General features: G+C 37.9%; 2 protein-coding genes across 7 annotated transcripts in view; one reads left to right on the forward strand and one right to left on the reverse strand.

Moving 5' to 3' along the window:
- LOC119778249 (brain-specific angiogenesis inhibitor 1-associated protein 2-like) overlaps window positions 1-13,494 on the forward strand; it is a 32,387-nt gene extending 18,893 nt beyond the window's left edge. Inside the window, exons 4-12 of one of the 4 annotated variants that reach the window (XM_038277398.1) lie at window positions 1,291-1,443; window positions 4,769-5,011; window positions 5,142-5,373; window positions 6,585-6,786; window positions 6,963-7,031; window positions 7,117-7,276; window positions 7,497-7,534; window positions 10,964-11,006; window positions 12,239-13,494. In XM_038277398.1, the coding sequence (XP_038133326.1) occupies window positions 1,291-1,443; window positions 4,769-5,011; window positions 5,142-5,373; window positions 6,585-6,786; window positions 6,963-7,031; window positions 7,117-7,276; window positions 7,497-7,534; window positions 10,964-10,991 (1,125 nt within the window). In that variant the 3' untranslated portion in view covers window positions 10,992-11,006; window positions 12,239-13,494. The other 3 variants (XM_038277396.1, XM_038277395.1, XM_038277397.1) reach the window with 3 other exon arrangements.
- Window positions 13,495-14,106: 612 nt separating this feature from the next.
- aatka (apoptosis-associated tyrosine kinase a) overlaps window positions 14,107-25,836 on the reverse strand; it is a 41,826-nt gene continuing 30,096 nt past the window's right edge. Inside the window, exons 10-14 of one of the 3 annotated variants that reach the window (XM_038277401.1) lie at window positions 22,595-22,744; window positions 18,828-22,020; window positions 18,610-18,751; window positions 15,059-15,259; window positions 14,107-14,974 (exon numbers count right to left, since the gene is read on the reverse strand). In XM_038277401.1, coding sequence (XP_038133329.1) covers window positions 14,946-14,974; window positions 15,059-15,259; window positions 18,610-18,751; window positions 18,828-22,020; window positions 22,595-22,744 — 3,715 coding nt within the window. In that variant the 3' untranslated portion in view covers window positions 14,107-14,945. Of the gene's footprint in view, window positions 14,975-15,058; window positions 15,260-17,848; window positions 18,752-18,827; window positions 22,021-22,594; window positions 22,745-25,836 lie in introns of those variants that run through there. The other 2 variants (XM_038277399.1, XM_038277400.1) reach the window with 2 other exon arrangements.

The following is a 25,836-nucleotide window of genomic DNA, read 5'->3' on the forward strand; positions in this document are numbered from 1 at the left end:
TGTGTTTGAATTATGGACATTCTGTTCAGGAATGTGTTGCTGTGCACACATTAAACACTTTGCAATGCAGTCCTAAATGTCAAAGGTGTTGATTAATTACACACAGTGATCAATTGAAGGTATTTTTTTATTCTGTTAATGATGATGCTAAAGCTTAAGACTGATTGAAATTTAATTTATTAAATCTTATCAGAAACAAATATTGAAAAAGATTTTTAATGTTTTCTGACTGAAAGCTATATTCTTGTACTGTAGAATAAATTTGTGCGATACCTGTTCATTAGTTTTGCACACATTGAAGGGGAAGCAAATTTTTCTTTAAAAGTTGTATAAAACATTTGAATTATTGGGAGCTGCGTTTCCAATCTCACACATGGCATATATTGTTATCTGTAGATGATCTACCAATTTCCTGTTGAATCAGAACGGATTCACCATAGTTATTATGCAGGTATTTGCACTTCATGCATTGTGGAAGGATACAAAATCCTCAAGGAAAATGAAAATCAGTGTCTTCATAAAGTCAAAAAGAAGCATTAGGTGCTCTTAAATTTCCTGGTTTATTGTTCGGCTGACTTTGTAATGAATAAAACATGGTGGTCAAACATCTACAGATGCTCTGAAATAATCTGACTGCAATGCACAACAATCAGCTCTCATTCTCTGCCCCTTTATGCTTCCTCCAAACTCTGGGTGTTGAATTTTCAAATAAAATACATCACTTCTATTAAGTGAGGAGTATGATTCACTGTGTATTACTCTTTTTTTTTTGGGGGTGGGCTTTAGTGTAGGGCAGACATTTTTCACGATGTTTTAGGTTAAGACACTTGGTGGTAACCGATGTCCTAAATACATCTGTTAGTGGTGGCTCTTCAACAGACTTTTGCTGGACCATGGGGTCCTGATTGGACTTTGCTACTAAAAACTTTGGTATTCCTTTTTGTATATGTATGTTTTCAATAGGTTTTCCTTCCACTCAACTACCACCTTTTTTAGTAAAGATATTTTGTGGCTTATACTTCTTTGAATAGTAATAACCTTTCGGTATTCAATCCTGTTTTACAAATAACCTTGATAACCATGTGTTTTACCATACTTGTTTTTTAATGGAATTATCTTAAGTTAATGAGCTTTGGTGGAAAAGATGTGTAGAAAATATGTTATAATGGGTCAGCATATTTCAAACTTTTTTGTTGTACAAATTGTTATACAGCTTAAAGGATAAAAGCAAGACCAGGATAAAAATTCATAACTCTCATATTTTAACCGTTATTTTGTGTTCCCTTTCAGTTTGTGGAGACCATTAGCAATAAGCAGACTGAGCTAGATAGCTTCATTGCTGAGGGCTACAAGACGGCTTTGTCTGAGGAACGTCGCAGATACTGCTTTCTTGTGGACAGACAATGTGCTGTGGCCAAAAACAACAGCGCCTACCATGGAAAGGTACGTTCAAATGCCTTTTCAGTCTTGATTTCAGTTTCCTTTCCATTCAGAGGATGCATCTTAAATTGTTAACGAAAAGGACAAATGAAAAGGAATTATATTTTAGTTTAGATTAAAGGCAAAGGCATGTCCAGAGTTCACCAGAGTTTTAAATTACTACTTTAATTTTCTAATTATTGTTACTACTTTTTTTTCCACCTTTTCTGTTGAAATATGAGTGTTTATCTTTTGACATCTTCTGAGCTTTCCATCCAGCATAAAAAAACTGAAAGAGCAAAGCACAACTGCAAACGTACAAAGATTCAACTCTCTCACATACACTAGACTGCTTCTCTTGCAAGGGCAAGAAAAGCATTAATCATAGTAGCAGCAAAGGCAATGTATCCTTGGAGTTGTTAAAGTGACTGTAACTTTTATCCACTAGGGGCACTAGACCTGTAACTTCCAGGATTAGAGGCCCTGAAAGCAACAGGAACGCCTGTCACAGAATTATACAGTCTCTCTTTGTGTTTTTCAATCTGATAGCGGCAGGGCTGTTTTTGGACAAAATGACAAAGCTTTATAGTTTTAGTCAAAATTAAGTCATTTCACATATGAACATTTTAATCAAGTGTTAGCCTTGGAAAACTCAAAGGTTAAGTCTAGTTTTAGTCTGATTTAGCTTTTTAATTGTGTATATATAATGAACACCTTATACAAATATCAGCAAGTGAATACTGAACAATCAAATGTAGATATGTCATATTTAAAAAAATATTTATACACATGTGAATGTATTTATTTACCATCTTGTGTTTTAACACATCAATTTGACTAAATATTTAGTTTTCTTTTTTATCTAATTTGTTTCCTCAGCCTGAGAAAGGCCAAAAATAGCTATATTTAGCAAAAAACATTTTATTTTACTGAGAGCTACTAGCTGGTGCAGCAGAAGAAATTAAAATTGAATCCAGTGATTAACTGTCCTTCCTCATCATTCTCCCTTCATGCTGTATTTGTCTCATTCAGTTGGCCTCTAACTAAGTCATTTAATTTTTATAAGGAACTCAGTTATGTTCAATCTTAGTGGACAAATTCTCTGAAGCCTGAAACTCTGTTCACAATTACAAATGATCAAAACCATCATAACTAGCTATGAAATATATAAATTGAACCATTTCTGGCTCGATCATTCCTCGGATCAACCTTGTATAACACATATGAAAAGATCCAGACTCTGTATCACAGGAAAGCATTGGGGATGAGAAAATGTGCTGCACCTCTGCTGCTGTTACCATGACAGCTAGTGCTGTAGCACTCAAATAACAGTCTACACACAGCATGATTTTTCTCAATCATAAAATGCTAAAATCAGAGACTGCCTCATTAAGGCACAGATCGTGGGGACTGTCCCGGAAAATCAGGACACCTGGTAACCATATTCTTATGGCTTTTAGCCCAAAGTTACCAGATGACAAAGCACATTTATCTCAACCTGGTTACACATTGTAACGTGTCGACAGCACCTAGACAAGGAGTTAAACTTTGCTCAATATCACACTTGTTATCCAGCTATAAACTACAGAGTTTTGACAGTAACACACAGAAATAACAAAACTAATGCTAAAGCAACTAACCGAAGTTTATCCTAAAGTTATTAGGATCTTACCTCGGTAGGAACATCTGGCAGAGGTGCTGCCGTGGTTTTTCCCCCCAACTCATTTATGTACATATTAACCACTACTTGTCTATACATTACATTACATTTTCTTTTGCATATTTGAAGTATATCCATAGGATTTTCGGTGGTGTCCAACCATCAAGCCTGTTTTTAACATGCATTTTTGAATTGTTGATCCTTCAGTTTTTAATTGATAGATTAGATGCAAAATGGGAAGAGATGCCTTTGATTTTGTCTGTGCGGCAAGTCATTATCAACATTTTCGTCTAGTCTAGAGAACGAAAACCTCCCACATCTCGACATTTCTTCATTAATTTTAGAATCATGTTTATTTCATCACTGTCTCATTATCATCATTAAAACAGGGTCTGTCAACTGAATGTTTTAAAGATAAGCCCAAATTCAACCATACAGTTGAAAAACAAAAATATTCTGATTAGATAAGTGACAGAATAGTTTTTACCTGAAGCTCAGTGGATGGTACAGCAGCGTTCTGGGTCACATGACTCATTCAGTGACAAATCCTACCTCTCAAATTACATAGGCGTGTTTACATGGGCAACAGAGAAGCTCGACAGGATGGATGAAGCTAAATGCAGAGGATCTCCTTCCCACTATAAACCATGACAACCTTAAACCCAGCCAAACTGCTATAGAATAGTTTTGAAAAAAAAACTTCAAAATCAATGTACACTTCAGCTGGTCAGTTATGAAATACTCTTTATCTACCATGTAAAATCTCTAAAAAAAAAATGCACCAAAGATTTTTTCTGATTGGAGCACCACCCAGACTGAAAGTAAGTTTCTTTTAAACTAAGCAGAACCTGCTACCCTTAGTTATCCTTCCTGAAATTTTAAACTAAACAAATTTATTTCCACTTCTTATGGTCCAGCAAAAGCAAATGTTATTGAAGAAGTATGTAATTCATTTACATATATATTCTCGTTGTTGTGTGGGTGTGTGCGCTTCAAATGCATGTCTTTTTCACAACAATTTCAAATCCATGGGTAATGGAGTGCATCAGTCACCTGGGATTATGGGTGGGTGAGAACTGCCAGCCTGAAGATGTGGCTGCGGGGAGGACGATGCGTGTGTCAACCACGCTGCCATTTTTTTTTTTTTTTTCCTTTTCCCAACATGAAGTCTAGTCATTAATCAGCATGGGGGTGTGTGGGGGAAATGTCCACCTTCACCAAACTCATGAACGTGCTCCCAGAGGGTTCCTTATGTGCAAAAGATATGTGTTAGAGAGGAAACGAGATTTTAATCTGATTGTATGAGAGCGCATAGTCTATTTTGTGTTTGTTTGTTTTATTTACATGTACTCCTTTCCGTTAAACATTAAACACTATTACCAGACTTGTAAAAAGAACAGCTGTGTCCACAGGCTGGAAAGACTGCAGTGGGCAGCAGGGCTGAGTGATGGTCTGCTTTACCCACGCAGCACATTATCAAAGCTCTACAGAGGGCAGTGGTCAAGGATACACACAGAGTAAATGTTTATAAAGACAGATTTTTATTTATTTAATTTAAAACAATGAGAGTAAAGAGTTAGAAAAGCCTTTTTTAAATATTTATGGCAGGGCTAAACAGATATTAGCATCTCTTCTTCTAATCCAGCCTTTTTGTTTTTGTTTCCATGTTGTTTTACTTCATTCTCTCAGGGTAAAGACCTTTTGACCCAGAAGATCCCAGTGTGGCAGCAGGCCTGCTCAGACCCCAATAAACTCCCGGACAGAGCCATGATGCTGGCCCAACAGATGTGTTCTGCTGCTCTTGGGAGCACCAGTCCCCTGCACTCCTCCAAATCCAATCTGGTCATCTCAGACCCCATACCAGGGGCTCAGCCTCTTCCTGTTCCCCCAGAGCTGGCTGTTTTTATGGGCAGTGGTCTTGGACACCCCGCGGTGAGAAAATTAATGACTTTTTTTTTTTTTTCTGCCTGACCAAAATAAATATATTTATATTTGATGTAACCATGTTAAATCCAAGTGCTGACAATTGAATTAAGTCTTTTTCCCTACTTTTTTATTCCAGAGGCTGATGGGTCCTGATGGCATGTCCATGGTCAATGGGACGACAGGAGTCCATGGAGAGGAATACTGGACAGATGGGGGTACAATGTCAGTCTCTCAAGTTAGGCCGTCATCCCCTCAGGCTCAGACACAGGGTCCGTCCCAGGTCCCGCCCCAGAGACAGGTCAGCGACGTCTACTCCAATACTCTCCCTGTCCGTAGGCCTGCTCCAGCCAAGAATAAAAATCCCGTTGGTAAGCTAAAACAGCACAGCTTGGACTTTATTATACTGTCATTGCTCTATGAAAACTAAGCAAGAGGTCACAGAAATATTTAACTGATATGTTTTTCCCCTTATACAGTTTTTTAAAGTAGGATGGCAATCTGTCTGATCTGCCCCAACATGTCCACCTTTTCAGTTTTAATGGTTTTTCAAGGCATATACTTCAATTGACTGGTGTGATGCATGAAAACCAATAAGGTTTTCCTTATGCTGCTGTTATGCAATCACAGATGAATGAACAGCACAATGCTGAGGCTGCTCTTGTTTCAAGACGGCTGTAGCTTTAGAGAAAAAACACTGAAGAATTGTACCCAATGTTGCCCTCATTAGGACAGATAAGTGGTGCAGTGTATCGTTAGTGTGTTAAAAACCTTGTAGGTCACATGTATGGAAAACATAGAGGCTGTGAGAGTTAACATAGTTTGCTGTTACACTTTGGAAAAGGGTTAGAGTATATAAAAAGTGGATCAAATATTTTGAGAAGACCAAATCCATGATATGATTATAGAATTACTCAAGACTGCAGGTTGTCTTTGCACCTTCCTGACACAGAAATTGAGAAGGTTTTGCTATTGTTACAAAGCAAGTACACCCCGAACAGGAGCCAACTTCTTGTCACTTAAGGGGATTTTGCTTGTGAAATATAGCTTCAAAGATGCCTTTTCCAAAGACTTTTATTTTCATTTGCTAGGCAACTGAGAAGCAATACATGTGACCAACTTTGTAGCAAAACATGGTTGGAGAGAAAACTTAAGATTATAAAGAAAAATAAAGAATTGAGTATACATGCATTTGTTTTCAAATAAGTGTCTTTTGGAGACTGCAGCTTTGAATTTACTTTATCGAATGGAAAAAAAATTCGATAAAGTAAAGTATGGTTCATATATTAAAAATATCCTAAAATTGTTGATAACATTATTTGTACATTAGTTATAAAGTGAGCTATTATTGCTACAGATTAATATTAATAAGCATCATTTGCCCTGTTATAATTAAATTCCAAAGTTTTTAAAGTTCTTTTTATACTTGTTGACTTGCATAAAGTTATTAACTATTCTTTTGTAACCACAAATAAAAGGAATGTACGAGACATTTCAAACTATCTACATAATTGATACCTTAAATCTACACTCTTGTACACATTTTAATTCACAAATATTTATTTAAAATTCTGCTCCTCAGGGGAGACACGGACTTTGCCCAGGTCCAGCTCCATGGCGGCTGGACTGGAAAAGAACGGGCGCTCCCGCGTCCAGGCCATCTTCTCCCATGCTGCAGGTGACAACGGTACCCTGCTAAGCTTCTCTGAGGGAGACGTTATCACTTTGCTAGTGCCTGAGGCCCGTGATGGCTGGCACTATGGAGAAAATGAGAAAAACAAAATGTACGTCTATTCTGTTTTCTCTTAATTCATATTGTAAAATCAACTGAAACACACATGCATTTAGTTTTCATTATCATTTACTGGTATAAATAAAATTATGCACATATACAATGTAAATGTTTTTCATTTCCTCTTTTAATCTGTTTATTACATTTGAAAATTGTTCATGTTTTTAGGCGTGGCTGGTTTCCATTCTCTTACACTCGTGTGCTCCCTGAGAGTGATGGGGACAAGCTGAGAGTGAAGTATGTCCTACTTCTTTCGTGAAAGGTTTTTAAAACTCAAATGAGTCAAAGTCTTAAGGCTGTTTCTTTTTTTGTTTTTTTCCAGTTCCAGTCTTCATCATGGTAAAAGCAGCAGCACAGGGAACCTGCTGGAGAGCGATGCATCAGTGCCCACACCTGATTACGGCCTAACTGCTCGACTGCTGGCCCAGAGCTTAGCACAGACCCGCCCACGCCCTTACAGCATGGCAGGGTTTGCTCCACAGGTATTACAATCCAAGCATCCATGAAATGTGCAGAATCGGTTGCTTTACTTGTGTACTTAATTTGAAGCCTCCATCTGATTAAGGGCTCTATTGCATAATTGGTCATGAGTAATTCTGCAGTACCTGAAAGTTAGACTTCTGCACAGTTCCTACTGCCACCTAGTGTTTGTGAATTAATATAACTGTCTTTCAATAAAACAAAAATTCTTTCATTTTCCAGCCTGCTATTGAGGATTACGACAGCCGCTTTGCCACAAGGTATGTCATTTTGCATTCCCATAATTATTCATTTATGCTGAAAAATGAATATTACATCAGTAATTGTGACTTAGGGTAAATAACTTTGCAATTGGATTACATGAGGGGTAACTGCATTACAAACATCTAAGTAAATCAGCAAAAACTATTTCCGCTGTGTAACACAAAATTACATGCCTCTTTGAAATGATTAGGTTTTTATTGTGCAGATTATTTGAACCATTGTCATTGCAGCTGTGTATTGTGAGCTGCAATAAAGCAGATAATACAGCAGAATGCTGCACATCCTCAAACATCCAAAAATTACTGGAGAAAGTGCTATATTCTGTGTTCTAATAAAAGGAATGTTTATATTCTGTGCAGCAACATTTAGATTGCCCAGTAATTTAACTTTCTAAGCCATCTTTATTTGGCAGGAAACCTTTTAATGTAGTTCTTAAACATTTTTATGTGTGTAAATAAGGAGGAAGAAGTGTTTATCTTCTGTAGCTTGAAGTCACCAAAATGTATGCTGATTTTCCTACAGTATTTTTCAATTTCCATATTTTTTCTAATCATCCTTTTTGTTTTATTTTAATTTTTGAATCAGAGGATTAGAAATAGATATTGATTTTTAAAAATCTTAACCTGTTCAACTACTTTTTTTTTTGCCTCTGAACGTGTGTTCCTTTCCTTTATGGTGGGCTCCATACATCTTGATATTCAATTCGAAAAAATATATTTGATTAAGATAGGAAAAACGTTAACTTTACATTTAATTACTTTGTGTCTTTAGCTTCCTCGGTTTCTCCCTTTTCAGTGCTACTTTTTTTTAGAAATATTTGTAATGCACTGGTGAGATTCTTGCAGCATCAGTGTTCCAGTTTATAGTCTAATGGCTACTGGGCAAGTTCAATTAGATATTATTATTTATATCAAGACCATACTGAGTTTCAGGTTTGTTCCTGTCTAATTAGGGAGAACATCGTGCTTTTCTTATGTGTGTCAGGTGATGTGCGTTTGATAAAGAGAACAGTGTCCTGAGGTGAATGAGCATTTGTCAAAGTGTTGAAGTTTGTTTTAACAGTAGATGTCATGTCAGCCATTTTTTGCCTGGCAGCCTGGATTCTTTTTAGCATCAAGCTGCTGTTTCACTTTCCTGTCTGCTCTAAATGTGTCTTTATTTCTTCTGTATCAGTATTATCATCGTATAGGGTGTATTTACCCTCACAGACTAATACTACATCCTTACAGCAACAAAGATCACTGAGAAATTTCCTCATCAACAGCTGTGCCTTTTTTCATCTTTTTGCATCCATTTGGGGCATGATTTAAATTGTAAAACTTTGATTTGTGGGACAAACTAGATTTCTGTTTAGAGTTGTTGATGATGAAACTGAAGCTCCGGTCTTCATGATTATTGCAGGTGTGATTGGAGTTTTGTAGGTGGGGCCAACAGTAATTTCCTGAGCCCCCCCCTGCATTACCTCTCCAAACCACCCTGCCTCCTTGTGCCTGTCTTGTCTCTCTCCATTTCTCTCTGAGTGTGTCCGACCTGGCAAGCTTCCTTCTCTCTTTGTTCCACAGTGACAGTCCTGATGGAAAATTGATTTCGACTGTGTGAGAACACACATACAGACAGACACAGACAGCTCCGGATAGCACAGGGGCCTCTTCCTCCCCCATCTTTTCCTTCCTCTTCCCCTCCCTGCCTGTCCACTTGTCTGCACCTCTGCCTCCACTCACACCCCTTCTCCGAATGGAAGAGGCCAATTTCATCCCTCCTTTCTGTCCTCTCTTCCTCCCCGGGTTCCTCCTTTTCCTCCTCCTGTCCATCCTGGGTGCTGCTGCTGCTTCTTCTGGCGTTGGTGTGGACAGTAGCGGCTGGTGGGTGGAGGATTGCGTTGAACATGAAACCCCGAGCGGGGCCTACCTGCTCGACATGCAGCGATACGGACTCTGAACACTCTCTAATCAGTCCGCACATCTTGGACTGTTCTCTCAAGAGACTGCCTTTGCTACTGCTTGTCTTTCATGCATGTACATGGTTGTGTCATTTTGTCAAAAAACTGAAAGACATGTTCATGTACTGTTCAAGTGCCAAAAGACCTCAGTGTCGTTGTACTTAAGCCACTGACTGAATGGCCTTTCCTTAAGCACCGCGAGGGCCCTAATATTGAGTTCCTACCCAACAAGCATACAAAAAAAAAAAGCTATGTTATAAGTAACTCTGTCCAATAGCTTGCTGTGTTTGTTTTGAGAAATCCCACAGGTCCTGCTGTGCTTCCTCGTGTCAGTGCTAGATCTTTTTGTCAAGAGGGTGTCATATTGGCCTTACTTTAATATTTTCCTTTATACACACTTAACATATTAATTATATATTTACAAAAATTGAATACTTAACATTACACCCTTGGGCATATTTCTTTATATATTTGTTTATTTCTATTTACTTATTTGCATTCCTGACTGACTTACTACCAAGATTTGTTGCTTAAACTATCATAGAATCATTTCTTTCTCCCACTTCAAGCTTTATTAGCAAACTTTTTATTGACCACCCTTAAATTATAGTTGGGAATAATTTGACATTTAACTACGACCACAGCTTTTATGCATTTTTCCTTGTTTTGTTTTGCTTTTTTGTTTTTTTCCTGAATGGCTGTACAAGTTTGGTCTTTTCTTTTAAAGGGAAAAAAAAACTATCAATAATAAATACTGTCCTTGTAAAATATCTCAAGATACAATGATAAACATACTCATGCATGCTGTGGAGGGGAAAACCAGAAAAACGTGACTCTTAAAATTGACCTTGAATGTATGGTGACTTTTTACAAAGGTATTCTGAATAAAACACATCTCTATATATTAATAAATGGTTCTGGTCTGACGAGGAATATTTTCTGCCACTGACGAGGAATTTCCCTTGTTTCAGTGTTTTCTTTCTGCTTTTTTTTTTTTTTTTTTTTTTTTACTTAAAAAGTAACATTTTGTGAGTAATTCCGTTACGGCTGTGTCCCATGCATGTTTCATTCCTGCCTCCTCCTCCCACCCATGTCGTACCTGTACTGTCCTTTGGGGGTAAAAGTGGTGTTTTGATACAGTATTTTTATTGTGGGAATCTGACTTTTTGCTGCCTGCACACATTCCTTGATTTTGAATTTTTGCTTGTGTGAGGTTTGTATTTGGTTTAAATAAATTAGCCGTTTTCACTATTTATTTTGGTCCATTCTCAGTATAATTTTCTCTGTTGAGACTGTGTTGAATTGACGAGGCATGTGTAGCATGCACAGTAGTGTTGCACCGCTGTTTTGCATTTTTCATTGAAATATAACCAGCGTACAGTATATTTGTCTTGCATCAGACTAACAATTGTCATTACAAGTTTTTACCTCATGCATGATTTGAGGTGTGAACCACTCAAACCCCAAGGTTCTCTTTACCTTCCAGTTTGGGTCCAGAATTGTCCCGGTTCTGAGGGAACAGGACTGCTGTAAGTCCCTCCAGTCTCCATCGCCGCTCAATAAACTTATCACCTCTGTTTTTCTTCTCTCTATTAATGCTTGGTCTCATCTGTTTTTTGCTGGTCACCTGCTAGAATAGGATACTGGAAATTACTGGTCTTTTCTTTTTGGTCTTTGCAATCCGGCAGGCCTTGGGTTGTGCACTCTTTTTTCTTTATTTCAATAACCCAATATCCTCCTCATTAGATATTAACCATGCATGCCTGCATAAATACTTTGACAGATCTGCTGGTAAACCTGTTGAAGATGTGTAGAAAGCCTTTAAATATTCAAACCTATATCTTTATTATCACAAAGATAATTCAGGCTTTAAATCTAATACGTTTGGATCAATTATGAAGCCTATGTTAAAAGTTATTTTAATTTTTTTTCTAATAAGATGTAAAGTTGTTGGTAAGCTTATTAATGCATTTAAGATAAATCTTACATTACATTCACCTTTTTCATTTCATCCACACATTTTTGGACAGAATAGTCCCTTTCTTTTTAGTTTTTTTTCCTGAATGGCTATAAATGTGAGAGATAATACAGGCTTTTAAATTTAAATCGCACCAATTATCCATTAATACCATTACATAATCTTAAGCTATCCGACTTTTTACACACTTTGGGATATTGTCTGAGTGACAGCTTCACCTTCTAAGTGATGTATAGCTGTCTGATTACATGTCGGCACTTGTAGATCACTGTCATTTCAATAATTTTAATAATAGGGGATGGGTGGCCTACTAGTTGGAGCTTTCAGCTTGGGTCCCGGGGGTTCTGGGTTCACGCTGAATCAGGCTGCTGTTAAAATTAATGATCTGCAACACAACGGGCCTGTTTTTCTTTTAAAGGCCCAATTTTTTTCTAAATTGGAACAGCAGGATCCACTCCTTAAATTGCCGGTGTATTTTTGTCACCAGATCTTTCAACTTGGTAATCATTAGGGGTTCGGTTAGTTGCTTTATACACATGTTCGCCAGGGATACCAACGATTATTTTTCACCTTTGTGTTACCAACTGCTTTTCATTGGTGATGTTTGAAAGGTTTCTCATCTCATGCTTGATCTCACAAAACAGCAACTTTTTTTCCACCTCAAAAAATGAATGTAGCAGTTACTGTGGGTGTGGTTGAAAGGTTTAACAGCGTTTCTGTTTGTTGATGTGTGGGATAAAGTTGACGCTAATTCTGACTGTCTACCCCCTCCTTTCCCCACAGTGACCGTTCCCTCGAGGTCTTTCTCCGGCCCTCATTCTCTGATGATCGCTCTGCACCAATATACTACTAGCAACCTGCTTTCTCCTCTCTCCCACTATTGGGCACCTATTTTAAAAGAAGAGGACAGTAACAAGCCATGATGTGCATTTTTCTTTTACCAGAAGAGGGCCCAGAGGTCTGATCGTCTCAACAAATAAGAGAATTTGATTTCTTCTGGTATAGAAAATGTCCTTTGAACAAAGAAAAACAAAAAAACCTACAGCTAGGACCACAGTTAAACATCTCTGCCTGAATATGTTATGGTAATGGTAGATTTATTAAGTTATTTAGACCACAAGGTAAGGCTAGGAAGTTTAAGTTCTATCATTATTATCTTTTTAACACTAAAAACTCTACATTTTCTGAGACCATTATGTTTGCAATAGGATTGCTACTTGAGGGTGATCTGAAAGCAGGACAACCACCCTTTTTGTTATTATGCTTCAATTGTGCTTCTGTTAGATCATATAGATGATTGTTTATCAATGATACTCCATGCTCAGTCAATTTCCTGTGCCTTCTACAAGTCTTTGCTGGTTTTATCTACATTAATCATTCTATCATGTTCTAATTGTTCTGCTAAAATGGTTCAAGGGTGATTCTTTGTTGTACAGATTTTCTTGTTTTGTCCTGACAATGCTCATGGAAATATTTGAGCTCAAGTTTTAATTATTTTTTGTTTTTTTATGTGTGGGAAGCCACTTTTTCTGTATAATTTAAAAAAATATACAGAACTTGGGATATAATTCTTTTTTTTCTCCTAGTATTTAGCTTTAAGGGAGTGATAGATCATTTAGATATCATCCCCAGTATTGTATATATATATTTTTTAATTATCCTCCATTCACAGTATTACATTTCACACTAATCTGGGTCACAGTAAAAATACAATCACACAACAACACACACACATATATATACATATACATTTGTGTGTAGATTGCAGCAAAAGAGGTTAAAATATATGAATGTTTGAGTGAATGGACTGCATTGCCTTCCTAAGCATTGTTTGTGAGAGTTTTTAGTTTTTTTTTTTTTTAACTAGTCCTTAACCTGATGTGATCACACTTATGTCACAATTTAATATCTATTTGTTTTGTACAAAATTGAATTAAACATGGCTGCCCTTGTCTTTATTTCTCCCTTCTGTTTCTGTTTGTACTGTATCCATTCTTTAAAGAAATGCATTTAAATTAAACGTAACAAATAAATTTAAACTTGCGCAGCTGTCTTATTTCCATCTTTGTTTTTAAACCCCACTTTTTACTACTTGTTTCAAACAGAAAAAAGCAGATGTAAACTTCATTGAATATACCACAGATGCAAGGGGGGGGGGGGGGGGGGGGGGAGTACTTGAATTTATTCAGGTTTTTGAAGGGCGTGGATAGTACAACAGCAATGAATGAGGAATAAATGGAAACAGCAACAATGTCACTTCTGGTGCATAGAGCAACCTCGTCTTCCCCAAAGGCATCCACCATTTAAAAGCCAACAGGCTTTGCAGTTTTTCTTTGGCAAATTCAATAAACATTCATCCTAGATGCATTTTTTTTTAAAATCTGTGTACAAAAATACTGGCAACAGTTTTTCAATCTTGCACAACTTAAAAGGCATAGTGGGTGGAGGGGGGCATTGAAACTTGGATCTACAGAAGGATGCACAGAGGAGGGAATACAACAGTGAATACAGCAGTAATAATTCTACTCAAGCTACCTGCTACATGTTGATATAATATTCATATAATATACCAGAATGTCCTTTTCTGAATGTCTTGGTTTCACCTCAGGAGTAGACATTCACCAAAACTGCAATATCATGTGTCTTTTTCTTTTTTTTTTTTTTTCTTAGAAAATATATTTTAACATTAGAAGTGACATTCCACCTTTATGACTGAGATGTTTACGGTGACACCACACAGTTTTGTGGAAAAACGTCTTAGTCTGATTTTTTTCTAAAAAAAAAAAAGTTTAGATTTAAACAAACCTTGTACTATGAATGACAATGACTTGTGTTCAGCTAATTTATTCTAGTACAAGAAATTGGAGAGCAACTAAGGCTACACAAAGTGCTAAATAATCAAAAGTGTCTAGTGATGGTGATTCTGGAACTGGCCTACATCTGTAAGTTTTTGTACACGAGTGCCATAATCAGCTCAATATGGAAAATGATACAGAATTTATTTCCCCTTGACCTTTAATGGAACAATTTTCAAGTCATTTTCTTCTTATTATGAATTCTGTAACAGTCCTAAAGTTGCCAGAACTAGTTTCAAAGCATAAGTAATAAGGCAGCCAATGGGAGAAATGACAATAAAGCCTGTTCTTATTTTCCCATTTTTGTCTTGCGCATTAAAAAGAAAAACCTGTTACCATAAGGATTGCCAGCATTCATTAAGCAAAATATTTAAGCTGCAATAAAACGATTTTTTCCCCTTCAAACATATATAAATTTTATCTGCAATCAAAATTCCATTCCTACTGCTATTGCACATACGTCAAGAAGTAAAGTTTGTGCAAATCAATTAGGTTTTCAACCACCATATGAGCCACCATCTCATAGAGTGTCTCATATTCAGATATCCCCAATACTACAAAATAAACTCTGTAAATCATCTTTAATATATAATAATGCTTCTCTGCTTCTCTTCTTCTTGTCTTTCCTGCAAGATTCAGTTGCTTGGGTTATCTTCATTGCTCCCTGTTAGGCACAAGGAATTTTGTTTCATTAGAGCTGTAAATTAAATAGCATTCTCAAGTATAGAAATAGGTTTTGATTACAGACCTGTTGTTGTGCCTGAATGGGAGTCAGACACATGTGTGATGGAGAACCGAGAGACCATGAAACGGTTCAGAGGAATGGCCGCTGGTTTGGGAACTTCAACTGTATCTGTGACAGAGGAGTGTGAGGACACAGGATCAGGGATATGAGGAGAGGATGAGGAGGTGTCCACTGACTGCTCATCTTCCCATATGTTATTACCACCTGTGTAATGGTAAAAAAAAAAAAAAAAAAGGAACACTTTAGAGATGCAGTAAAAAAAAGGATTACTTGATGACATAAAGAGCATCACTTTTATATAGCGGAGCCTGACTGGTGACCGAGGCTGGACAGAAACCAATAAATGACCTTGGTATTTTTGGTGATTAGTTATATTATAAGCAGACACACAGCATGGTAGTGCATATAAACTCACATTTTGCACACAAATTATGCAGTCGAGAAGATGAAAATAAGTAATATAATAAGTCTTGGACATATTCTGGTATTTTAAACACATGTTGAACTATTTTAATTTTTTTGTTGTTCAAAATAAAAGTAAAAGACCAATATTTACATTACATAATGTGAAATTTTTACTTTATTTTTCATTGATCTCCGAAAAGCTCAACAGATAAAAAATAATATTATAACAAGGCTGCAATTAAAGCCTATTCTGTCGATTAAAAATTGGATGCCAAAAAGAGCCTTAGAAAAGATCTTACAAAGAATTAAAACCAAGGGAAGCCCTTTGAAGATTTGTGGATAGAGCATATTAATGGAAAAAGGTTTTCCAGATTAAATACAAAATGCTTTTATATATTTTACATTTTCAGTATTAAATGCTTTCAGTGGGTTGCTCTTTCAGCTAAAGGCATGCTTCAGACTCTCGATACTCAAGTTAACTATTACGAATACTAAATCACGGTCATTTCAATAATTTATGAGGATTAATCCGATTATGTTTTCAGCCCTAATTAAAACACTTTAGCCTCTGACCACTGCCTTTATTTATACATAAATTCATTAATAATTGATTTGTAATAATGATTTGTTCTATGAAACAGAATTATTTCCATATATGTGCTTAATTACAATAGGAGAGCCTTGGACTGGACCAAAGTGTATCTTGGCCCACCAGGTCTGGCCTGGTATGACCTGTGACAAGTCCAGTCATAAGCTCAAAAGTTTCTGCTATCTTTAAAAACACCAAGGCTAAGTGGTAACAGATCACACTGACAAAAATCATCAATGTAGAAGTTGCTCAATGGAAAGAACTGAAGTTAGCTATTTTTACCAGTGGCGATATGTTTAAAAATAGAGTCAGAGGAGGGCAAAGTTGCTGGTGGTTGCTGATTTTGTACTTTTACATCTACTTAAATGAGGGCTGTGCACAGTGGCGGCCGGCCCATAGGGGGCGCTGGGGCACCGCCCTCCCTGATAAGAAGATAGAAACGTAAATAAATTTTTAGAAATTAACTCATAAATGTCAGTTTTACTCTCTAGACTGTGTACCTATAAGCAAAACAAATTATATAAACTACATTTCCCTATCTACTGTCATTAATTTGTGGATTTCCACAGACAGACTCCTACCGTCTCTGTTCTGGGGGCGCTGATCAGACTGACCCACATTTGCAGAGAATCTGTCAATCATGTACTATTGCTAGGTGAATTTAATGGCCAATCAGCGTCTCGGAACTTTATGGTATTGGGGCGCTGAAAATACTGCGCTTTAACAGGCTTCTGAACCCAAGCGCAGGTGCAGACAGTTAGAGGGAAGATGGCGAATGTAACGACCGAGATGCAGCTTCCACCAAATTCGGTGAGATCCTTATTTATCTACCCGTTTGCCAGAAGAATATCCCTGTTGTAGGATATGAACATTTCATGTCATGGTTATTGTGACTGTGACGAATCCACCTCGTCGCTTAAAACAACCTCTCTAACTTTGCGCACCACACACACATTCTTGTTATACTGTGTTTGTGAGGACCAATACACTCGCGCTGAGCCCAGTAGCTCCATGAACTTAAAACACACAAGCTGTTCCTGGTTACCTGCTGGCGTATTGAGGGTGCACACTTAATATTTCAGTGGGGTTAGCCGTGTGTGTGTGTGTGTGCGTGTGGGTGTGTGGGGGGTGTGGGTGTGTACGTGTTTATGCTACGGGGACTTGTCATCTTCAGTCTGGCTGCGTCTTTGCTGGGTTCAAACCCAGTTTGGTGTAATTGAATAAGTCAATGAATCTGTGTAAAAGAATTAAGTTGTAAAAATTATTTGTTTTTGTACATCAATTGTTTGTGGAGGTAATATATGGACAAAACTGATTAATGAGAAGAAATCAGAAATAAGAGAGCCTGAGGTGAGGGGCTTAAACTATTTAATGAGGGCTGTGGGAAGAAAAGCGGCAATTTTTGTTTTCTGTTTCTTTGTTACATTGCTGGTAACTGGAGGGAGGCTGAGGCCCAGAGTATCTTGTACATGTTTAGTTTTTTTTAAACCCTGTTTTGAGTTTTTGAGCTCAATAAATCACCAACACCGGTAACCCGACTGAGACTGGATTCTTGGAGGCCAAAGAACCCCGTCACAGTGACCCAAATCATCACTGTTACTGTTATTATATAGTAAATTAAATCATTACTGTTAAATTGTATGTATTGTCCAATTGTTTATTTGAATTCTTATTCCGGATTAGTTGGAGACATACACTAGGCTATATCAGCCCCACCAAAAATATTTTTCACCAGCCGCCACTGGCTGTGCAGCTGGAAGATTCCAACAGGAATCTTCAGTCGCAACTTTAGCCATATGGAATAAGAAAAGTATTGAAGCAAAATTTCCGCCTCTCTGTGTCATGAAAGGGGTTCCATCTTTGAATATTGGCTTCCTTTCTAAAGACATGACTTGACCTAAAACTCTACATTTACCTATAGTACTAGTAATGAGGGCTAAAATATGAGATGTTAAAGACAAAGTGACCATTTCCTCATCATTTTGTCTAATTTAAAGTCATTATTTGCTCTAGTGTATTTAGTTGCAGTACAAATAGTGGGTAGTTTGTTCCTCCAAGCAGCTGTTTGACTGTAAAACTATCAACCTTTCCATCGAACACAATAAGCTCTTTACATCACTATCAATTATTCACATGTTGACATATTTTTTCAAATGATCACACTACAAACACTTTTAGTGCGAACTTCCCATTATCTAATTCCGCTAAGTTTTGTATATTTTGTAAAATGAGTGGTTTGCATATTTTTTTTCTAACTTTTTATGTATAACATTACTGAACATTATCTTATTTTCATTAGTACCAATTTTGGGGTGTATCTGCATGTTTTCCATTTGCCTGCCACTTTCCCGATGGTACATTTACCCAGTGAGGATCACATAAAGTGTTATTCAGTTCGGTTTTATTCTAAAATATACGACAATTGCATCAATCATCACAGGAGCTTCTATTTAGAGGGAAGTTGGTATTTCCTATAGGGCCTTCTAAGAACTGGAGATGGAAAATCTTTCAAAATACTCCTCCTAGAAACGTAACTGAAGGTAGGATTCTTTGTGCTTACCCTGTGCTGAGATGTTTCCATCTGTTTGTGTAGAAAAACAGTGAGTATCACAACCTTTAAGATCTAAATTTGATGTTTCCTGCTCAATGGGCTGTTCTCCAGTGGAAAATGAACAGTCCGCAAGTTCTCCGGTGGGGCTCTCCTGGAAGACACAGAGTTAAAATAATGATTATCTTTAAGCCAAAAAGGTGGAACTTTGTTCCATTTCTTTTTCCTACCTGGTCAAAAAGGAATACTGTGACATCATCAAAAAAGGAAACAGCTTTTTTCTTCCTCTCCAACTCGTCACAGGAGGATTGGGTCAGCAGGGTAGGCATCTTCAGGAGGCTGCGGAGGTGTTTCACCTTGCTGCTTTCACTTACTACCACCGGCACTGAGGTGAAATCTTCCTCACTCTCCTCGCTGTCTTCACCTTGGATGTTGTAGGTTCTCAGCTCTTCATCAGACTCGCTGTCATCGGAGTCATCTTCATCCTCAGCCTCTTCCAGAGGAGCTCTCACCTCTTCTCCACAAAGCTCCAATAATGATGAGGAGGTGGAAAGATCATGAGGACTGTTAGATTCCTCACATAAACTTTCACAGTCCTCTGCATCAATGTCCTCAAACTCCTCTTCGTTAATTCTCCCACCCTCTCTTTGATGCTCTTCCTTCTCAAGGACATTAATCTGTTTAGGCACCTCTTCCTCCTCAGTGGATTCCTCCACGTTTTCATTTTCTTCACATGGATTATCTCTGCATTCATTTATGGAGCAACCAGAGACTAATGAATTGATAGATGAGCTGCTCCCTGCTTCTGTGCTACCCTCTCCATGGTTTGCAGTGGCTTCTACGACAGAAGAGGAAGGTTCTGACCCATGGAGGGAGTTGAGCTCAGATGCAGGATCATCCCCCGAATGCTCTGTGTTTAACCCCAGATCATCATCAGCAGGGGCAGATTCTTTGGTGAGACACCCACCCATCTGTGGAGGAAATGGTGACAGCATGGACAACTCAGGGGTTTGGATATTTTGTGTTAAATATAATTTGGCTTCTGAGGGATTTACCGAAATGCAACTTTTGAGATGTCTCAGATTTTTTAGATTGTTTTCAAGAGTATGGTCTCCTGCAGAGCTTGGAGTGTAAGGTTTTCCTGGAGCTGCAAAGAAACTTCTCCTTTCATCTTTGTCTTTGGGACTCCTCTCACTTTCTACATCAAAGTCAGAGAAATAAGCAGAGTCCCTGTATGGATTGTTATCAACAAGACTCTTCACATGTGGCTCTGAGGTGACTATTGAAGTGCAGATACTCTGCCCTAAACCGACATGAAGACCAATTTCAGATTCTCCACCTAGCCTTGGGCAACTTTCACAATCTAGTGCATCTCCAAGCTCTTTGAACATAAACTCTGGGGATTCATTGTTTTCTGTGTCATAGCCACTATCCAGAGATTTGGGCAGTATGGGTGTGTTGTAAGGATCGGGACTAAAGGCCTGGTCACAGGAGCTTGCTACAGATGAAAGCACATTAATGGCACCCAAAGTGTCTGTATTCCCCTCTGAAATCTTTTTGGGGCTGATGTCTTCCTCCTCAACCTCACTAAGATCAAGGTTGAAGTCAGCAAAGATCCCAGATGTAATATCATTCATGTCATCTTCTTCATCCTCACTGTAGTCATCAAGATCAACCAGGCAGCTGCTAGGGTCCCTAACATCTACTGCATGCTGCTGGTTTCTGCTACTTTTGGATGAATCTGCATAACTCAACATTAAGTCACTCAGACTAATGGATTTTCCAGCTGAAACTCCCTCCCAGGTGTTGCCTTGCTGCATATCAGACAAGGTTCTTGTTTGGTCAGTCTGAGGTTCCATTTCTCCATCCTTTGCACAGCTTGTTGTCTTGCTGGAGCTGGTGAGAGCATTGTTGCTTTGAAAATTATCCAAACTTGCAGGTTTTTCTTGAGCTGATTCTTTGTGGCATATCTGAATATATGAGTCTAACCCAACAGAAATGCAGGATGCACTCCATTCAGGGCTTTCGTCGCTGACCCCCAAGGTGCCACAAGGCTTAAAGTTTTGGAAGGTTCTTGTGGTGGCTTTGGTTAAAGCCCATGCATCTGTTGCATCTGAATGAAGAGTTATGCAATTGTCATTCCCACTCCCTGTATGCCTGCTGTCAGTACTGTTATTGTTTGCCGAATGGTTTGAGATCCAGTTGGTTTTGTCCTCAACTTCTCTACTTTTCCACCGACTGAACTGTAGGTCATCATTGTCTCCTACATCGTTGCCAACGTGGTTTACAATAGGTAGTGTTTTTTTCATGGGGCCCAACATATTATGGCAGCTTTCGTTGACTGTGCTATGACCTGTGTGCTGTTCAAGGTAAGGATCGCAGAATCCTAAACTGGGGCTGCTGACAGCCTGTGACAAACTGCATGGGTTTTCTAACAGACCGCCCATATGAGGAGGGTTTGTTTGAATCTCTTGTGACTTTTCAAGTATAGAGGGAGAGGATGGCCTCTTTAGCTCAGGTTCCAGCGATTCGTCAGAGGAGACTGCATTATTATCAATGCTATAGGGTGGAACTAAATTGTAAGAACAACCTGATTTTACTAGACTGCCATTAGATGAGGGGCTCAGTAGTGGATGTGTTTGTAGCTGAATGTTTGGACTCGAATCATTTGATTTCACGTTGTCCGTGGTGGACCAGTAAGAGCTGGATTGATTCTCAGATGGCAACTCCCTGTTAGCAAGTTCCATTTCTGAACTGTAGTCCCCAGTGTCATCATCAAATTTGAGGTTGCACTGGACAGGTTCTTCAATGCGAATGTAGTACTCATTGCTAATAGAGGGGCTGTGGGCACTCAGCACTGGGACAACACTAGTGTGCTCAGATTCATAATAGGATGAGGACTTGCTTGACATCAGAATGTCAGTCTTGCAGCCCACTGAGGTACTTCCTGTGTTAGAATAATAAATATCTTGGTAGTGTGGGTTCTCCTGGCCTAGTTGTCCACTAGTGGAGGAGGAACAATAGGGCTGTTCAGCTCTGGCTGGCTCCCACTTGTACTCAAAGTTTAGACCATGGCTTGTCTCGGTGACGGTCAGGAGGTCATCCCCAGTGTCAGAGTGAAAGCCGTCAGAAAAGTGCTCCAGGAGGGGAAAGGAGGATGAAGCGGAGGAGGCCAGCTCCATTGTCTGAGTTAGGTCTGCGCTGTGGATGTCAGCACGGGTGGGAGTGAAAACCAAGGATGTGGATGCAGCTGTGTGCGATGTGCTGCCAAGCAAATTGGGTTTCAAGGCATTCCAGCGTTGCTCAAAGTCTTCCTCAGCTTCACTTGAGCCTTTAGCACACAAGTAGGTGACCAGAAGGTGGACTTCCTCACTGCTTGGCCTTAGCTCTGGCTGTAGCCAGCAGAACTGCATAACTTCATACCTGAAATGAACAAAAATATTTACACATTTTTACCCACTCTGACATGACTAATGATATTGTAAATGGCAGGGGATTTAAATAATTGATCTAAACAAACAACAGAAGAGAACTTCAGAGGTAAGCATTTTAATGTTACACTTGGGATTTATTTACAGATCTAGCCAATAACCTACAGCCTACATAAAGGCGCATAGAATGGTTGCTGACTCAGTTGGAAGATCCTCTTTGTGTGTCAGTGTAGCTTTTCAAAGATGCTGCCAAATGTTTTTCCATTGAGCAACTGCAGTGAAAAATTAATAGGTATAAACATTGTTCAGCTGTCTTCAAGGTAAAGATAGATGAAGTGATTTAACTCTGCTTTGAGTCAGAAGGGTCACACAGAATAAGACTATTGATCAGCTTCTCTCACTTGCAATTAGATATATAACCTCAATGGTCGGGTGCAATTGAACATTAGCTATTTATGTGATTTTCTTTCCAGCCAACTAATGTTGAATAGTCATTTAAAGTCATGACATGTCTGGGGTCCAAATCTTTAATTTCCTAAATGAGTAAATATCAAAGCTTGTCTCACCAGCGGTCATCCAGGGGGAACTGCAGGTGGGGTTTGGGTAGTTTAAGCTGCTGCTCCTTTACAGCATATGTCAACACTTGTCTGTCAGAATATTGTCTGTATGGTTGGTTTCCCAGCTCATAAAGCTCCCATAAAGTCACACCCAAAGACCTGGAGAGATGGGAGACAGAATTAAAGATGATTTAAGCTGCAACGCGAATAAAAAAGATACAATGAAAGACAAAGTTAATGGTAATAGTGATTTATCAAATTTTATAATAATGAGTATATTCAGTATTTGGAGCTTGATTAAGTTTTTCTGTCGTTAATCTTTTTTTATCACGATTAAATTGTTCATATTACTAAAAATAAAAAAATGAAAACCCTAGCAAGAGTGAAAAGCAATCTTCATGGTATGGTTTTATTTATCAAGTGAGCTGTCAAAACCAATATGACTTTGTAAGATATTGCACCTTAATCATTGGTTAGGTAACCCTTGGTCACAGCTGGAATCTAGAATTCTTGAATTTGCAATAACTAGCATGAGGCTGTTATATGGCAGTGAAGTAATTTTGGACAAGCCTATTCTGTAAGACTATGAGCCTTCAACACTGAAATTGAGGTTGTTGTCTTATTTTCTTACACATTACAAGCTGTGTGAGAGGAACATGTATATATATATATATATATATATATATATATATATATATATATATATATATATATATATATATATATAGCTTATAGTTAGAGTGGCTCAGGTTATCCAGTGCTATCTCTATAGTGTGTTGCTTAGGCTTAGACCGCTGGAGGACATAGGGAACCCTTTTTCACCTTTTTCATCATTCTGCTTCATTCTATATCTATTCTCCCACTCTGCATAACTTGTTAGTTCAATCTCTAATGTTATGCTCTCTCTGGTTTTCTCATAGTAGCTTAATTTGGCCTGTTCCTGTTTGGCTATGATACCATCCTGGTAAGAAATATCAGCTGTGTTGCTCCCATCAACAACATCTTTGTTTATAGATGTTTGAGCTCAGCCTATTTTTCAGTGTAGACCTGTTTCCCTGACTGTGACTGGCTGGATGTGCTCACTTCGTCCTCTGACGTGGAAACGAGCTCAGAGCTTGTCTCTCTGGCTGTGTTTTTCTGTACGGGGCCGTCTGTGGAGCTGGAGGACAAGTTCCTTTGTATCTCTGCTTCCTCTTGTATGCCTGCTTCTGTATTCTTGAACCCCAGTCTGCCTCGGCAGATGCCCCCCTAACACTGAGCCTGGTTCTGGTGCTGGATGTTTCTTCCTGTTAAAAGGAAGTTTTCCCTCTCTAATGTCACTATAAGCAGGTTTGGTGTGAGGGATTGTCTTCGAGTCAATGAGTGGATGCAATCAACTGGTTTTCCTTAGATAGAAAACTTTGAATCAATTTAACTGTATGATCTGGTTGAATCTCCGTAAAGTGCCTTGATATGACATGTTGTGAATTGGCATTATATAAATAGACAGAATTTAATTGAATATATATTTCAAATACATAAGAAAATCCAGCAGTAAAATAACTTAACTTTGTGTTTTTACAGATTTCTCTGCAGTGAAGTGCAAAACAACCCCTGGCTGCTGAACCAACCCATCCTGTGAAATTGCAAGAGTTTGGTCCTCAGGTCGTACCTTGGCACATCAGGTCCCCGTATATCATCAACAGTTTGCTATTGTCTTTTTCTGTTAAACTTCATTTATTTGCAAATAGTACAAAGGCTACATTTTAGTAGAAAAAAGTACAAGACAAAAATAATGAATAAATAAACAACACAAGCAACATAAAAGAAGAGGAAAAAATATACCTCTCAATATGCTATGACAAAACCATAGAAAGGAAATTAAAAGAAAAACAAAAAAAAAGAAGAAAATAAACAAAAGTAAGTTACACAAATAAATTATATTCAGTGCAAATATTCTTTGTTTTAATGGTCTTTTAGTTAATTAAGTCAGAGATTGATTCAAGATACAGTTTAACATCCATTATAAAGAGCTTTAAAAAAGTATTTTTGTGCATTACTTTACTCTTCTGTGATACCAAACAAAACATTTTCAAAACAGAGAAGGAAACCAGACTGAATATTATTAGATATCAAAAAAGGCAAAGCTCTACCTCTTAGGGAAAGATCTCTTTGTAACAAGCTATTAAATATTTTTTTTGATTTTTCAAGGATTGGTGTAAAAATAATAATACCTCTGTTAATATTTTTAGTGATATTGATGCCCAGATATGTTACAGAATCCGTAACAGGTTTTCCAGAAATACGGTGTGAGCATTTATTCAGCTATAATAAAGCCAGAAGCCTTAGTGAAACTTTAAAGTGTATTTATTGCCTAAAGCACAGGTGACTCATCATTTAGAAACAAAACTGTATCATCAGCCAACTGGCTAATCAACAGTTTGCTAGTACCGGAGCTTTAGTGCCACACACACGTCACTTGACAGTCCGAGAACGAATAAAACAAATGAATAAGAGAATATGTAAATAAGCAGCACTGTGGAAAACTCTTCCGTCACTGAAGAATGCAGCATCACCAAAAATCAAAGACTGGTTTTCAAAAAAGAACAGAAAGAAAGAAGAAAGAGGAGAGACGGAGGAAGACGTTAAATACATGACGTAATTTTTCAAGAAAGGTTTGTTAACTGAGTAACAGTTGATTATTAACCTGTTGTGTAAATAAGGTAGCTATCTGCTGTCTACAACTACGTAATAACTCCTTAATGTCGCAGGGAATCACATTATTAATAATATCAGCTAGCTGTGCTCTGCTGTTAGTCTTAAACTGAAACTGATTGCAAGTTTTTTTTTTTTTTTTTTTTTTTTTTTTTTTTTTTTATTTAACCAGGATTTATTCAGCATTTGTAATGAGCCTATAGTGTGTCTGTGAATAACACTAAGCCTAAGCAACTAAAACAGATAGCTCACAGAGCTGAGAATTTACATTTATACAAACCGACCAAGCAACAGGAAAATTTTTAGGGCTATTAAATGTTTAGGAAGAAATTTAAATTAAAAAACTGTCCTTCAACAGATGCTCCGCCAGCAGCAGCCCCCAATTCCCCTCCTAGTTTCAGTGAAAAAGTAGAGCATAAAAACATTGTGTTCAATGACATGCAAGTTAGCATCCTTACAGAGTATGTGAGATTTTCCTCTCGTTACCATAAAAAAAAGATTATAAATTTATAAATATTTAATATTTATTAAAAAAATAAAATGATTTTCCCTACATA

Source organism: Cyprinodon tularosa, unplaced genomic scaffold, assembly GCF_016077235.1.
Source record: "Cyprinodon tularosa strain WSP-4 unplaced genomic scaffold, ASM1607723v1 ctg131, whole genome shotgun sequence".
Classification (NCBI taxonomy): Eukaryota; Metazoa; Chordata; class Actinopteri; order Cyprinodontiformes; family Cyprinodontidae; genus Cyprinodon; species Cyprinodon tularosa.